Below are 16,806 nucleotides of genomic sequence, written 5' to 3' on the forward strand. Positions count from 1 at the left end.
GACTAAGGGATCTGCGGACATCCACCAACATGCATGCTGGGATGTTTCCATGTATTTCTTCAATTGCTTCCCTTAGATGCTTGAGAGCTGAAATTTTCTATAATGATGTATGTATGAATTAGAGGTCATTGACACATATGTGCGTTTTTTTTTTAGATACCCTGTACTATAAATCGTGGCAATTGTACTTTGAATACCTATCTTCATGGGATATCATTAGAGTAACGAACATTGCTGTTGCTTCACCGGCAAGTTTAACAGCTGTAATTTATTGCACATATATTTAGATTTCTGCTTACTACATTTAAACCATAATATAATATGGGAGAAAACCCCAAACCGTAACATGCAAATCAGACAGATTGCACCATTGTGTCTGTCTGTCTGTCTGTCTGTCTGTCAAGATTATAATCTTATTTAAATAATTTTAATTACTGCTTTCCTGACGGATACACCAAGATAATTATCCTGTTGTGTTCTGGTATTTATCATTACTGTAATGAGCCAATGAACATGGTGACTGAAATGATATAATTTGAGGTCGGTTTGCATCACACTGTCCACTGGCCCCTCTTAATACTGTGCGTGCTGTGTGATGCATGCATGACCCCCCTGCCCCATTTTCTGACATGCTGGTATTTTATACCTCGTTTGTCTTCTAATTGCAGTGCTTACAGAAAGGCAGTTTTGACAAGCTTTGCCCACCCCATCCTTCACACAATTTAGTGAAAAAGCTCTAGTATGCTAGAAAGTAGGTGAAGCCTGTGCGCTCATTACATTCTCGCCCTAGAAACAGGTGAAGAGGGGCCAGTGGGCAAAGTATTGTCTCTACCAGTCCTTTCTAACACAGTCTTACTTGAGAATAACCCAGGCCTTGATTGGATAGTATACTTCACAATTTCTTCCATACACATGACTTGGAGCAAACGTGCTCCTTCCTTCCCTGTCCCACCTTTGAGGTCACCAGTCTGTGCAACTCTGATGTTTGGATAGTCTACAATGGATACAGTCCTTTGTGTAGGTTCAGATTGTGCAGTCAATTCCCAGATTTTCTGTGCTATATTCATCATGCTGTTCAGTCTACGCAGACATGTATGCCCACATGCAGATATCTGGCAAGACAGGCAAGTCTGGTGAAACTACATGAGACAGAGATGCTGTCAGGGAGAAATGTAGGTGCAGGTTCATCTATAAAGTAATGGTCATTTCTCCAGTATCCTCAATGTGCAAGCAGAAACCTAGACAGTAAAACTAGTAGCAGTTGGAGAGACAATTATGTAATGATTGATTTGTGTGGTTGGTTCTTAGTTTGTTTTGTTTCTTGGTAGAAAATTATTTAGTAATGCAACTGAGAAGAATTGTGTCAAATGAACTGCAGACCAAGGGAATATAACACAGTCTTTATGGTTATGACCAGTTGCGTTTTGGCTGACCCAGAGTACACCCAGTTCAGCAGTCCCTGTAGAAGCCAGGACAGAATCATTGTCAGAAGTCCTTCTGCTGCTTTTCATACTACTGACACAGTTTGTGGAGCTGCTGTGAAAAAGTATTTTGAGTTGTAATTTCAACAGTACACGTCCAACCTTGTTATACACGAATTTTTTACACACGGATTTGACTCAGCACGAATGGCCACTGCAAATGAGAAGGAATGTGCTGATCCCTGGAGAAGGGAAAAATGCATCCCTCTAAGATCACAGTTTTAAAAACTGCTTTTTACTGTTGTAGAGAGATACAAGTGATTACAGGTATAACTTAATTATCAGATTTTTATATCAGATTTTTATAACAGATTTTTCTATCTCAACATGATGAGAAGTATCCTTTAAATTAAAGGAAAACAGTCCTTTAACAATAGCCTCAGTAATTCGAGATGGGGCAGTGGGCTGGCAATCCATCAGTCATTCTCTCTCCAGGCACAAGGCAAACCCCTCTCTTCCCCCTGAGCACCTGACAGAAGGCTAAATGGCAGTGATCATCACCTCCATTCTTTCCCCCTCACTGTGGCTCCTGGTGAAGGATTGCTGCCTCCTAGTGAAGCCTAAGTGCCTGGAGAGAAACTGATTGCCTCTGTGTGCATTTCAAAAAGTCAGCAAGGCTGTTTTTAAATCACTGGAGCAAAAGGACATTGTTTTTTAAATTGATTTGCTTTAGTTTGTTTTTTGCCATCCAAGTGAGTTCTGGGAACCCGTGAGAATAATGAGACGCAACCTGTAGTTGAACTACAGACTCCACACTGCTGCTTATGAAGTCAATCAGTTTAAGGAGATGGGCCTGCTCAAATCATCCGCTATTTGCATGATTGCCACTTACTGTCTCTTAGGACTGTCCCACAAGACACTGCTGAAGCTAGATCAACATCAGTGCTGCACCCACTTACTACAGTAGCCTGTGCAAACATTGCTGAAAGGGTTAATTGGCTGAAACATTGCTGCATGCAGACTCCTAAACTTAAACCATATGTAAAATAAGCCAGGATTTCAGTCAATCTGTGAGTCATGTTTTACTGTCCTTAAAACTCCAAACAAGGAGCTGTCTGTAGAAGCTTTTGAAGCCTCAACAGTCCTTAGCATGTCCTAACAATACAAAAAAAAAAACAAATAAAATAAAATTAAGAGGTTCTCTTCTTATGGAAAAGTGTGCCATTCAGATAAACCTGGCTTCATTTCCTTGCATTAAATTCTGTACTTCTTTTAAAGTTACCGACTTCAAGCATTCCATGGCATGGGATAGTCAGATCAGATGAAGTCTATCATTCAGCAAACATTTAAACATTCATGGTTAGTGTATATTTTGGGAAATATCAGTTGGGGAATTTCTTAAAGTGTATACATACAAGAGGGGTGCAAGTTTTCCTCACTGTTTGATAGGTGGAAGATTTTAAAATGTGATCAAGCAAATTTCTTTATCTATTTGTAGATATTATTGTAGATATTATTTACTTACTTACTAAATTAATACCTTGCTTTATCTCCTCAAAAGGAATTAATAGTGGCTTACAAATGTAAAGTCACAATAAAAACAAAAATTAAAAATCAATGAAGAAAAGTGTTTTTCTTTAGAGTCACAGAAGACTCATATGTGCATGAGTGGAGAAGGAAACTGACCAGTTTTTGTTTCGACAGCAGCCATTCAAGCTTGATAGGGTACTGCTCTGGAGAGCCCTCTGCCTTTTAGAAGCTCCAGGGACCTGATTCGGTTAGGCAGATGAAATGCTAAGAACACACTGCACTTTGTATACACTATGATGGCTTCTTCAGGCTTATAATTGCATAGCCCTTTGTGATGATCCTTGTTGAGGTCTCCAAAGTTGTTGTTTTTTTTTTTAGCATTTTAAAGAGGATTAAATTACTTCATCCTCATTAGATATGAGGCATTCTTTGTTTCCTGCCATAAATATGGAGCTAAGCACAGTTTTGTTTCTATTTTTCCAGAGTTGTAGAACCCTAAAAAAACAAGCATATAAAGCAATTTGGTTTTGCCTGAAGAGACAACACAAGTCAAAGACCACACATGCTATCAAAAGAAGTTTATATTGCACCACAGCTTCTGCACTTGCTGTGAAATTGACCTAACACCACATTTATTTAGGCACTGAGCCTACAAACACTTAAATGTATTTTTAACTCTGTAACCATTAATGGTTTCATTGGAACCAATAGAATTCACATGGTAGTGTAAGTTCAGCATGTTTATAAGCTTATGTGCCATTCCCTGAGCCTTAGGACATTACTGTAGCTGTATAGATACCACAAAGTTTAGAAATACAGTATGCGCTATTTGATTTGCATATGTGTATGTACTTTAAGAGCCTGCCCCAGAGGCAGGCAGAGCATTTCTTTTATTTTAAGTTTCTTACCAAGTAGTAATTGTTGGTTATATAAAAAAAAGTTCATCCAATCATATTAACAAAATCAGGCCCACAGAAACCAAACTTAGACCCACTGATTTCAGTGAATTATAACCAGTTTGTTTTAAGTAAAAGAAAATGAAAGTAGGTTACATATTCGTACATTGGTACTGATTCTCCTTTATCTCTTAGGCATGTGCCTGAAATATAATATTTTGAAACCATCATTTTGTTTTTTGTATATTTGTAGAAAAGAATTATTAAAGAATTAAAAGCAAATAAATAAGTAGGTGCTTTAAGTTACTTTAAACAGAACTAAGTTGATTTGTTCTGAAAGATTTTTTAAATCACAGAGTTACAGGAGAAAGTTTCCAAAATAACTGCACTTGTATGCACAAGTTAAATGTGTACACTTGGAAAGAACTTTCTCTAAATACAATATGGCTTGGGGCTTGATCTTATCCAACTTTCCAGCACCAATGCAGCCACACTGAAGGCCTGAGGTAAGGGAACAATGCTCCCTTTCCTTGAGAAAGCCTCCACAACTGCCTGTTGTCGTCCCCCCACTACAAGATGCTGCACACACCCCATTGGCAGGGCTGCATCAGTGCTGGAAAGTTGGATAGTACGAGTATTTGGGCCCTTTGTCTTTAGTAAATATGTTTAGGACTGTAGCCTTTGGCTCAAGCAATTCTAGCAGTACATTATGGCTATAATGTCATCAAATGCAAAATTTTGAATTTAGTGTATTGGATTACTTTCTGTCTTGATATACTTGACTATGTTTATTCTAGAATTTTATATTGACCATCATTCTCACCAATCTCATTCAGTTGGGATTCTTAATCATAAATACGGGTTGCAGTTAAACAAATGCTAAATGTGAATACAGGGAGGATAAGCTGGTGTCTGATAACTATATGATTCTAATCAACATGTTACTTTCATTTGCAGCATGTGAGACAGAAGCAGAAAAGGTTTGCAAGTTATCATTAGAAGAGCATATCCAGCCTTTTAAAGACAGCATGGAGAAATTCATTAGTCAAGGTAAATAGTATGTTATTTAACCTTTCCAAGCTTAATCAAAAGGAGGTTACAAGAACACTGTTTAGACCCAGTGAGTGAGGAGACTTTATTTTGGAACCGTAGAAATGTGTAGATGAGTTAAAGCAGTTGGTCTCTAATCTCAGAGCAGCTCTCCATGTTCATGTTCTGTTTTGAGTGATTGTAGAGATGAATATTATTGGCATTTAAACTACAGGCATACCATGCACTTTTAACTAGTTAGGGACCTGAGCGTGGATGAAAGTCAAAAATGGATGATTGTCAAAGCAGAGCCTTATTTAGCTTGCAAATTTAGTTTGGGCAGCAAAAAATTTAAATAACTAATATAACACATGCAAATGCATGTGAAATCTAAATGAACAGAAATAAAAGAAAAAAGAAACACAAGAATGATGGTGAACATCATGGAAGGTTAATGACATTGGACAAAAAAGGATGTGGACAAAATTTGAAATATAATTGAAAGCAGTTCAAAGAGCAAAGTGATGAAAGTCAAGGTATGTCTGTAGAGCTTCCTGAGTCCCCACAATTTGTTTCTTGACTGTTTTCATAAAACTGGAAACTGGAGCAGCCCTTGGATTTGTTGCCAGTACATGGTGATCCTTCTCAAAGTACCAAAATTGTAGTGTTTGTAGAAGTTCTGCTTTGTTTCAAATTACCTTTGAAAAGTCCCATGTTTGGGAAACAGACTCTTAGGAATCCTGTAGAATTCACATTGCCAGAAATGGGGCATAGTTTGTGACTCAGGAGTCCAATACTTCTTACCTTGAGCAGATTTTGGGAGGGCTTCCTGACTGATCAGCCACAGAGGTCAAGCTCAAGTTTCCCTCTACAATGAATAAGAACTTGATTGTGTTTTTTCTCTTCCCCCCCCCCCCCCATGTATTTAACAGCATTCTAATTCTTTATGAAAATGGTTTGGTGTTGTACTTTGGGATCAAGGGAGTTGGCCTCTTCAGTGGTATGAGACCATCAAGTATGAAAGAAGGAACATCCTAAGAATTCAACAGAGTTAATACAGATACAAATTATACAGTGTATGTGCACACAGACACAAACCAACAGACAACTTGGTGATATGGAGACTACAAGCACAGACAGCTATTTTCTTAAATCTGAGCTGCTCAGTCTCCTGCCACAATACAGGCCCCAATTCTATTAAGGCCTCATGCTGCCAGAACTCATGTTCTGGCAATGCAAGGCCCTTTATGGTGAAAGCCCAGCTGTTGTTTCATTCTGCTGGACCACTGCCACAAATGGTACTCCATCAGCACAGCTGTATTGGCACCAGTGGTGGAGGGGTAGATTGAACAGTTAAGGGCAGAACTGCATGTTATCTTGGCAGTTTGTATTCCTAAACACACATTTGCCAAAGTAACACAATGGAGGGTTGGGGGGAGGTGAAGGGAAGAATCAGAGGGATAGTTCTAAAAACGTCCTATACCCTGCAAAGCTCTAGGCCAAGTTTTCTTCCAACTGGGTTGACCTCAGAGGCTGGCTGTAGGAGAAGAATTATTAAAAATGGTGGGGGGGAGGGGAATTTGAAGAAGTGAATCAGCAACATGGAAGGGTTAAGATCTCTCTCTTGTCTACTAATTGTCCTTTAAGTATCCCACTCTTTGCATTTGTTGTACAAGAAAAAACATTGGGTTGGGGACCCTGTGTTTTTTTTGTAGTGTTTAAGGCAAAGTTTAGAATGCAGGAGGTAGAGGAAAAAGGTATTTGGTTAAGTTCTAATAATAAAGTAATGTTAAATGCTTTGCAATATGAAATCCTTTGTTTTTATTTGGCTGGATTGAATTCAGACTTGAAAGAGTACATGCAGGTTTTCTCTTTCCTGCTTGGCATTTGACAGGCTTTTGATCTCAATATTTTTTCTAAGGGCTTTTGTTGTTTATGTAGGCATAATCGATGAGTTGTTTCAACTAGACTGCACACACAAAGATAATTTAGGAAAACAGAAGGGCAACTTTTGGCACCTTCAAGGATTTGTCTGTTTATATAGGGTGTGTTCTGGGAAAAGCAAAATGGAATTTCTAAACATTTTGTGAAGTTTAATTTCTTGAAATTAAAGTTGTCTGAGTAAATGATTCTTCAATATACAATTCATGGATTAAACGTTTCTTTTTTCAGTCAAGATGAATATAAGAGATGTTTACTTTTCTGAAGTTTTCTTTGTAAGGAAATTCCCCATTTAGACTAGCCTTTGTGTTATATCTCTTCCATATTGATGGCTTGAAGTGATGGTGTAAAAATCCTGAAATGAAAGGTTATGTGAGAAGCTGGATAATTAGCACTGATATCTGGTGCCTCTTAAAATTGGTGGAATGATGATGATCCACCCAACAGCTGTCAGCATCAAGTCCCACACATCTGGCAAAGCAGGAGATACATCTGTGTCTTACCTGAATTGAATGAATCTGTATCTGTGCCAAATTAAATACTATATATGAATTTCAGCCCCTTTCTTGCCTCCAGTCCAAAGAACCTTGTCCACTGTGGTTTGATCTTTGTCCCAAACACTGGACTGTCTGCTCCTTTCACATTAACACAGCCCTCTTGGCTAACCTGTTCTGGCAGTCCCCACCACAACATGGCCCCAGAACAATTATAGTTTCTGACACAGATGCCCCTCTAGGACACTTTATCTTGTGCTACTAGAAGTTGAGTCACTTCACGGCATTTTTCTCTTCTTCCTCATGCTGACTTACAAGAGAGAGATACAGGCACTGTCAGAAGAGAAAATATTTTCTTCCAAAAGACAACATTTCAAATTTTCGACTATTAAGAGTAGAGTGGAAGGTTGTGTAGACTAATATATACACACTGTAAAGGTAGACCAGTGTTTCCTAACCTGGGAATTGCAACCTCCCCAGAGCAGGTGTTCCAACCTTCTTTTGGGACGCAACCCCTTATGGAGGGTAGTGGCCCAATCAGGGACCCTTAGTGCTATAAGATTGGCCTTTCCAGGTTTTGACGCCAAACACATATAGGTAAAAAAGGGTTTTTTTTACTTACATGCATGCGGTGATGGTGGTGATGAAACCTGGAAATTCTAACAGCACTAGAGGTCCCTACCCTCCTTAAGGGGGTACTACTATTCCCTTTTCTCAGGGAGGCCTCCAGTGGCGAAAACTCTCCTGCAGGATACAGAATTAACTGTGTTAGCACCACTGCATCACCATGCATGGAATTAGGATTGTGCTGTAAAACACCTCTCACACACTGATGCAACCATGCCAACAGAACATGCCTGGCATCTTACTCTCCATGTAGGCCAATAAGAAAGAAGAAACATGAGAGTGACATTGTTACAAGATTGACACAACAGTGCTGATTCTCCATCTGGGAAATGTAAAAGGGTTTCAACTTGCATGCAGATTCTGGTCCATAAGAACATAAGAACAACCCCGCTGGATCAGGCCATAGGCCCATCTAGTCCAGCTTTCTGTATCTCACAGCGGCCCACCAAATGCCCCAGGGAGCACACCAGATAACAAGAGACCTGCATCCTGGTGATCTCCCTTGCATCTGGCATTCTGACATAGCCCATTTCTAAAACCAGGATGTTGCACATACACATCATGGCTTGTAATCTGGAATGGATTTTTCCTCCAGAAATTGGTCCAATCCCCTTTTAAAGGCATCTAGGCCAGATGCCATCACCACATCCTATGGCAAGGAGTTCTACAGACCAACCACACACTGAGTAAAGAAATATTTTCTTTTGCCTGTCCTAACTCTCCCAACACTCAATTTTAGCGGATGTCCCCTGGTTTTGGTGTTATGTGAGAGTCTAAAGAGCATCTCTCTATTCACTCTATCCTTCCCATGCATAATTTTGTATGTCTCGTTCATGTCCCCCCTCAGGTGCCTCTTTTCTAGGCTGAAGAGGCCCAAATGCCGTAGCCTTTCCTCATAAGGAAGGTGCCCCAGCCCAGTAATCATCTTAGTCACTCTCTTTTGCACCTTTTCCATTTCCATTATGTCCATTTTGAGATGTGGACTGGACACAGTACTCCAAGTGTGACCTTACCATCGATTTGTACAACGGCATTATAATATTAGCCGGTTTGTTCTCAATACCTTTTCTAATGATCCCAAGCATAGAATTGGCCTTCTTCACTGCCGCCGCACATTGGGTCAACACTTTCATCTAACTGTCCACCACCACCCCAAGATCTCTCTCCTGATCTGTCACAGACAGCTCAGAACCCATTAACCTATATGTAAAGTTTTGATTTTTTGCCCTAATGTGCATGACTTTACACTTACATTGAAACACATCTGCCATTTTGCTGCCCATTCTGCCAGTTTGGAGAGATCCTTCTGGAGCTCCTCACAATTGCTTCTGGTCTTCACCACTCGGAAAAGTTTGGTGTCGCCTGCAAACATAGCCACCTCCCTGCTCAACCCTGTCTCCAGGTCATTTATGAAGAGGTTGAAGTGCACCGGTCCCAGGACACATCCTTGGGGCACACCGCTTTTCACCTCTCTCCATTGTGAAAATAGCCCATTGACACCCACTCTCTGCTTCCTGGCCTCCAACCAGTTCTCAATCCACGAGAGGACCTGCCCTCTAATTCCCTGACTGTGGAGTTTTCTCAGTAGCTTTTGGTGAGGGACCATGTCGAAAGCCTTCTGAAAGTCCAGATATATAATGTCCACGAGTTCTCCCGCATCCACATGCCTGTTGACCTTTTCAAAGAATTCTAAAAGGTTTGTGAGGCAAGACTTACCCTTACAGAAGCCATGCTGATTCTCCCTCAGCAAGGCTTGTTCGTCTATGTGTTTTGAGAGTCTATCTTCGATGAAGCATTCCACCATCTTACCTGGAATAGGTGTTAGGTTGACTGGCCTATAGTTTCCCGGGTCCCCTCCCCTTTTCAAAGATCGGTGTGTCATTTGCTATCCTCCAATCCTCTGGCACCATGGCCATTTTAAGGGACAAGTTGAATATTTTAGTCAAGAGATCAGCAACTTCATTCTTCAGTTCCTTAATAACTCTTGGGTGGATGCCATCTGAGCCAGGTGACTTATTGATTTTGAATCATAGTTTGAATCAGCTTGAATTCTGACTTGAGTGGACTGCAATTCCCTCTTCTGACCAGCAGTGCTGGTTGCAAAGGAAGTAAAGGATCTATGCCTGACCTTTAGGGTTCCCATCCTCAACCTTGTAGCGCCTGATGAAGTATCTGGGAACAGTGGTAGGGCACCGCTAATCTTCATTATGATACATCAGTGGCAATGAACTTGCACTGGTCTTGAGATTCCACTCAAATGATTGAATTGTTTACTGGGTTCCAAAATAAGCAATACAGAGAAAGCTTCCTGCTTTATTCCTTCTCCACATCCTTCTTTTTGCTAACTTATTTGTCATGGGAGGAATATAGGAACATGTTATAAGGTATTTATATAGCACCAAATTTGTTGGCTCTTAGTTCAATGAAAAAAGAAGTTCTCATATCTCTAGTATTATAGTCGCAATGACTCGTGACAAAGGCACTTATATTTTGACAGAAAAAGTGGCAACATGTGAAAGTGATTCATAAGTAGAGTCGTAGCAAATTAGACAAATACCTCTTTAACTCTCTAAGTGGAAAAGGGGAAAATACCAACACACAAGCAGATGAAAAGATTCTTGTTGGCTTCCATCTGAGATAACTCAAATGCAATTCTGTATTCAAGTACCTGAAAAGTTGTGATATTCCCTTAAGAGTGAATAGGATATCAGAAGGGGCAGCAGTTTTTTCCCTCCACTTTACAGTCTTTTGGATCTGATTCAGCCAAAATAGCTTAAATTACTGACAGGGCTTCAGATTAGATAATGGCCTGAAATAGTAATTGTGTGCAGTAATCATTGGGTCAAGACTGCAAAGAGTTTTGAGAGCCCCTCCATCATAATAACAAACACAAAGACATTGCAAATAGGAAACCTCTGTCAGAAACCTCATGGAGATGCTGTAGCACTCAGTGGATGGGCCATGATCTTTTAAAAATCTGGGAATGGAGTCAAGGAGATTTTCCCCAACTTGCTAGCATTTCAGACATCTCTTGGTGGCAGACCACTGCAGAGGCAAGAAGCCTGTTGCTGTATACCAGGGACCCCCAATGCAACCCATAGGGAGCCCCCAGTCTCCAATGAGTCTCTGGCCTTCCAGAGACTTGCTGGAGCCTACTCTGGCCCGATGCAACTGCTCTCAGCGTGAGGGCAGCTGTTCGATCTCTTGCATGAGCTGTGGGACGAGGACTCCCTCCACTGTGCTGTTTCACATCTGTGAAGCAGCAGCAGTGAAAGATAGGCCAGCCTTGCTTTGTGCAAGGCCTTTTATAGGCCTTGAGCTACTGCGAGACCTTTATTCATTCATATAAGTTCCATCTCTAATATATTCATTTATGTAAATATATTCAGATTTGAAATGTAAATTAATTCTTTTTCTCCTGGCCCCCAGGACAGAGAGATGATGTGGCCCTCCTGCTAAACAGTTTGGACACCCCTGCTGTATACTTAATTGCATGAGCCTTGATTTCCAGTACATTGTCACTGTCTCCTGGCAACCTCAGAATTAGCCGTTAATTGCATGCGCCCAGACCTTTACGTTCAGCTACCTTGCATTAAGCTAGATGTGATGATGAGGATATGTAATGCACCTCTGTCTCTTTAACCATTTTCAAATAGTATCCATGGCTATTTTCTTTGGTAACTTGGCATAGAAAATTATTACACCCTGTCCCAATATGGCTAATGCCTCATTGGATTTCGCACATCTCCATTACCACATCTATAATAGTTTGGTCCTTAGCTAGGAGTGAAAGCCTATGGAGGTTTCAACCCTTACTGAGTTGTGCTCCATTTTGATAACAGCAGCCCCACTTACATCCATCTTGTAGTCACTGTGTGAACATCTAAACATTTGTTGCTCAGAAGAGGGCAGAAAGTTTGTGGGACATGAAAAATTGCAAGTTTTCCTCATGATAAATGAGTCACTAGTGTGCTATTGGCAGGCAGTTATATGCACTGGCCCTCTCTACCTTTATATATACAATGTATCATTAAAATTAGCTTTAATTGTGGCATTTTCCTCCTTTAATTTTATTTAATTTTTCCGTACTTTAACAAAGCGATAAAGAATCCATTAACAGTTTTGGGACAGTTTACAAGTTCTCAGCATGTCTGCTATTGAACCATTAATAAGTAGATCTTTAGCAATGTCATTGACTAAATAAAAAGCATTAATAAAATGTGCATTTGGTCTCATCACCATCAGCAAAGCTAGAACACTTTATATTCCATTAATAGCATGATTTACATAGTTCAGCCTTCCACATGTTTATCTTCTTTCATTAAATTTGATGTGCAAGTATTTCCATTGCTTAATGCCCCCACCCTCCTGTATATGGAGGAGGTACAATATGGACTTACCCCTCGCCACTCCTGGGGCAAAGGTCCAGTATGCCACCCCCCATACTTACCCAGCGCAACGAAGCCTCGCATAACTCAGGACCAACTGGAGAAGCGTTCTGAGGCTTCCCTGCAGTCTTAAGCAGTACTTCCAGAAAACCGGGGTACTGTTTCAGATCATGTTGGGAGCCTCAGAATTCTTCCCCAGTCAGTTCTGGAGTCATGCAGGGTCAGCACCGGGGCATTTGCCCTGTTTGCCCTGCCCCAGGTCTGCCGCTGGGAGGTACACACCCTCCTCTTATGTGGAGTATGGTGATACCCATTTCAGGGCCCAATCCTATCCAACTTTCCAGCACTGGTGCAGCTGCAATGCAGTCTGAAGTTGAGGGAACAAATGTTACTCCCCACCACAGGATTCAGCGCATGCCCCATTGGCACAGCTGCATGGAAAATTGGGTAGAATTTGGCCCTTGGGTAAATTGGGTAGAATTTGCAATGAATTTCTATTCTGTTATGAGTAAAGAGATAAATCATTGTCTGGAAAGTTTGTAGATTGGTATGGAAATATATCCAGCAAAACTAATCTGGTCTATAACACTAAGATTGTCTGCTAATTTTTTTCTCATGCTAGAAATATTTTTTTTGTATTTACATAAATATTTGTACTAGATATATTAGATGCCCTTCTTCACTGCATACTCTTAACATTAAGCTCCTTGAATAGGGCACTCATAGGGTCTTTTGTTTCTCATTTCTTCCATTGATACTATGGAAGATACTATGAAATTTTCTAAACCTAAAGTAACCTCCCACCTTTCTTTGCAGTCTCCTACGTATGCTTTGGTAGGCTGTAGTAGTGCCCTTCCGACCTCCCCCTCATCCTGTGGGAGATAGTTCCACATTTTAGGAGTGGATTTATTAATAGATTACTATAGGGTGCAATCCTAACCCCTTATGTCACTGCTTTCCAGCACTGGCATAGCGGTGCCAATGGGCCGTGTGCAGCATCCTGCAGTTGAGTGTCACTCATGGAGGCCTCCTCAAAGTAAGGGAATGTTTGTTCCCTTACCTCAGAGCTGCATTACCCTTATGTCCATGCTGGAAAGCACGGACATAAGGGGTTAGGATTGCACCTTTAATTGCCTGTGTAAACCTTTATAGCAGTTTAAAGCTGTACACATTACAAAAACTATTGCTGTTTGTAAAAAGAAATAATGTTCTAGTTCAATGCTTCTCAAACTGGTGGGTCCATTAAGGGACAGGGGGGAAGCAGCGACACAATCCCCAGGATCACTCTGCTATGGGTAAAGGGGGGCTGTTTTTCAAATTTACGTATTGGCTGTCGGGGTCTGGGGGTGCAGGGAGCCCCACAGAGCCCTCTTCAGGCCTCCCCGTGGCTTGTAGAATGTTAAAAAAATGATAGCAACCCACTTCAAGTTTAGCGATTGCAACCAGGAAGTTGGTTGTGATTGTTTTTTAACATTCTACAAGCTCCAGGGAACCCTGCAGAGGGCTCCATGGGGTTCCTGCATCCCGGCAGCAAATAAGTAAAAAACAGACACCTTCCCTACACCAGCGCAATCCAGGGGGTTGTGTTGTTGCTTTTCACCCTGCCCCCACAAAGATTTACCAGTGTTCTAGATGAAGTTTAAAGGCTAGGGTTAGTGTCTATAAGGAGGAGAAGTTTGGGTTCTTGTGAAGAGAATGTGAGGGGCAGGGAACAAAGGACTGCTGCTCTTTCTCAGGTGATATGCCAGTGTTTCAGATTACTATAAATTGTCATCATGAGTGTTCCTATAGCCACGGGATTACTTGCACTTCCAGGTCACCAGATATAAATTAAACACAAACGTTTTCATGGAAGCAATTCATAGAGTCAGCTAAGAGTTATCAGTTGTCAAGAGTGATCAAGTGTCAACTCATGAGAGATAGGGAATATATATGAACGAGTCCTATGTGTTGAGTAATTACTTCAGTTCTCACAATGTATAATATCTGTGCATAACAACCAACCCTAAGATCAAAATATGACCAAATTCTTTTCCCAAAAGAATTATGATCCAAGACATTCTGGTTCAGGTAATTTAACTGATGCCTGTTTAATAGAAGTACAATCCTGATAATGACATTACTTGTAGAAAATGTGTTGTAATTACATTGTTTACTCATTTCTAGAAGTCCTTAAATGTAAAGCATGTCTAAACATTATAGATCTATGTGTCTGGTGTATTTCCCATCTTCCAGCCATATCATTTAGTAGCAACCAATACATCTCATGCCCATCATGTAGTACATGTCCAGATGCCATGACTACCAGACAACATGGGTGACTCACACTATATGATGAACAGATTTCACATTCACAAGAGATTCATGATGCTGGAGGAGGGTTGACTAGTTGTCCCACTGTGTGCTACCCCTTCCCCCTTACCAGAAAACCTATTTTTGGAAACTGATACCACCCTTTATGAAATGCAGTGGGGAAGGAAGCATCTCTGTCTACTAGAGGAATGTTTAATGACTTGGTCTGTTCTGCCTGGATCACATTTTTATGGTGCAACATTTTAGTACTTTCAAAAAGTAAATTGGGCAACATCTGTCTCCTTTTTTATAGTTACAAACTGGATGTGTAAGTTTGTATAAACCACCTAAATAGTCATGGTGGTAAAAGTTTTCTGCCAGTTCAAATGATTCAGGCAGAACACAGTGATCCTGGCAGTGAACTAGTGATGTTCAGTTATGCTTTTGTTTATAGCACAGAGGTATTTTATAACCCACCATCTCAGACTAGTAAATCACTCAACGGCACTAGATTTTTAGGTTTGTCTTTAAGCTACTTGGAGACAGCTGTGCCTAAGCAATACGTTGTTTTTCTGTGTGGTAAATTTGAGCATTTGAGTAATATTATAACCTAAAATAAAAATTGGGCCTGTGCTTCATAGAGAGTTACACAATGATTTTCCACAGTTGGAATCTTTTTGGCCTCAGTTACAATTAGTTTTAAGTTTAAACTGAAGGCTTGAAATGAAATGACATGGTTATTGAACCATATTCTGTTTCACCTGCTCTCACATCCATGCGTTAGCATAATTTTCTGGGAATTGTCTTCACTGAGTTGACCAGCACTGAATTGCAGTTCACTTAAAGAGACATCAGTGTTGATGCTATCAAATGTTGCAGTGATAAAAGTTTTCACTGGTTGAGGAGAGATAAATGTCTTCATCAGCTTAAATTCTGCAAGTGTGTAGAGGCAAACTTCCAGGTTGACTTTATCTTTGGATTTCATTTTGGTGGTTTAGCTTGTGTTTTAGAGTGGCGTTATGGTGGTCAACTCTTTGTTCAATTCCTGTTGTCAATATCTCTTACCACAGCGGATGGTGTGGTTTTTCCTACACAGTCTTACTGCAGATTTTACAAGGTTATTGTGGTCTGTTCTGCATTTTTTCTGTAAGATTTTTCTAAGAATTTTTATGTGGTGAAATTCTGAGACTAAAATATGTTTTTGGATGGGAAAAAATGTGTGGGATGGCAAAAAAACACAAACCACTATCAGAAATTCAGAAAAAACAAATGGACAAAAACCTCTTGTTTTGAGAACAAACTACAGGGTTCAAGAAGAAAAAATTGTTTAAAAATGTTCCTGAGAGTTATATTAAAAAAAAAAAAATTCAAGTTACATAAAGTTCTAAAGGCCAGCACAGTGGTTACCCAGCTTCACAGCTTGAGTCTTCTATCTCAGTTTAGATGCTGTAGCTAAGGGTCCATTGTTATGCCTAAACTGCTGCTTCAAATCCATTGGAACAAAACTGAAATGAGTCATCCACCTCCTTTCCCCCTCCTCTGGAAGAGTTGAATTCCTGTCAGAATTTTATGGGCTTATTGTGGTCCTGGTTCAAACCTCACCTCTGCCATAAGTTCACTTGGTGGCCTTAGGCAAGTCATTCCCTCTCAACCCTAATTCCCCAGTTGCAATGTTGGGATAAGCAGGTTTAGCCCAAGTCCTCCTGAGACAGCAAGCCAAATGCTTCCCCCTTTACCTGATGATGCCTCAGCTTCTGCTGCTCTGTCATGCTAGCCCACTGCACTCCTTCCTCCATACTTCTGCTCTGTCCACCTCTTCCTTTTCCAATCCAGAGAGTGGGAGGAGAAGAATCAGTGGAGGCATGCAGGCTGACAGAAATGGGGGCCTCCACCAATGTGCTGCCTGGAACAACCACCTTGGTCTTATGGATGAGTCCGCTGTGGGAATAAAAAATACTTATGCATGTTCGTCAGTAGTAAGTCCCATTGTGCTCAGTTGGTCTTAGTCCACAGCTTGCAGCCATGCGAAAACTGCATGCTATGCGGGGAGGGGGGGATTGGGAAGTTTGGGAGGGGAAAGGGAAAATATTATACCCTTATCTCTTCATAAACCCCTCAAACACTAACAGGTCTCCTTGGACCTGTACCAGCTCTTTAACTGGATCATGTTGGCTCCCTCCAGAGGGGG

General features: G+C 40.7%; 1 protein-coding gene across 1 annotated transcript in view; it reads left to right on the top strand.

Annotated features, from left to right (window-relative positions):
• Positions 1-16,806, top strand: part of FMN2 (formin 2) — a 203,130-nt gene that overhangs the window by 153,373 nt on the left and 32,951 nt on the right. The window contains exon 16 of the mRNA XM_066623047.1: positions 4,805-4,897. Within this exon, the coding sequence (XP_066479144.1) occupies positions 4,805-4,897 (93 nt within the window). The remainder of the gene's footprint in view (positions 1-4,804; positions 4,898-16,806) is intronic.

This window comes from Tiliqua scincoides, chromosome 1 (genome assembly GCF_035046505.1).
Source record: "Tiliqua scincoides isolate rTilSci1 chromosome 1, rTilSci1.hap2, whole genome shotgun sequence".
Classification (NCBI taxonomy): domain Eukaryota; kingdom Metazoa; phylum Chordata; class Lepidosauria; order Squamata; family Scincidae; genus Tiliqua; species Tiliqua scincoides.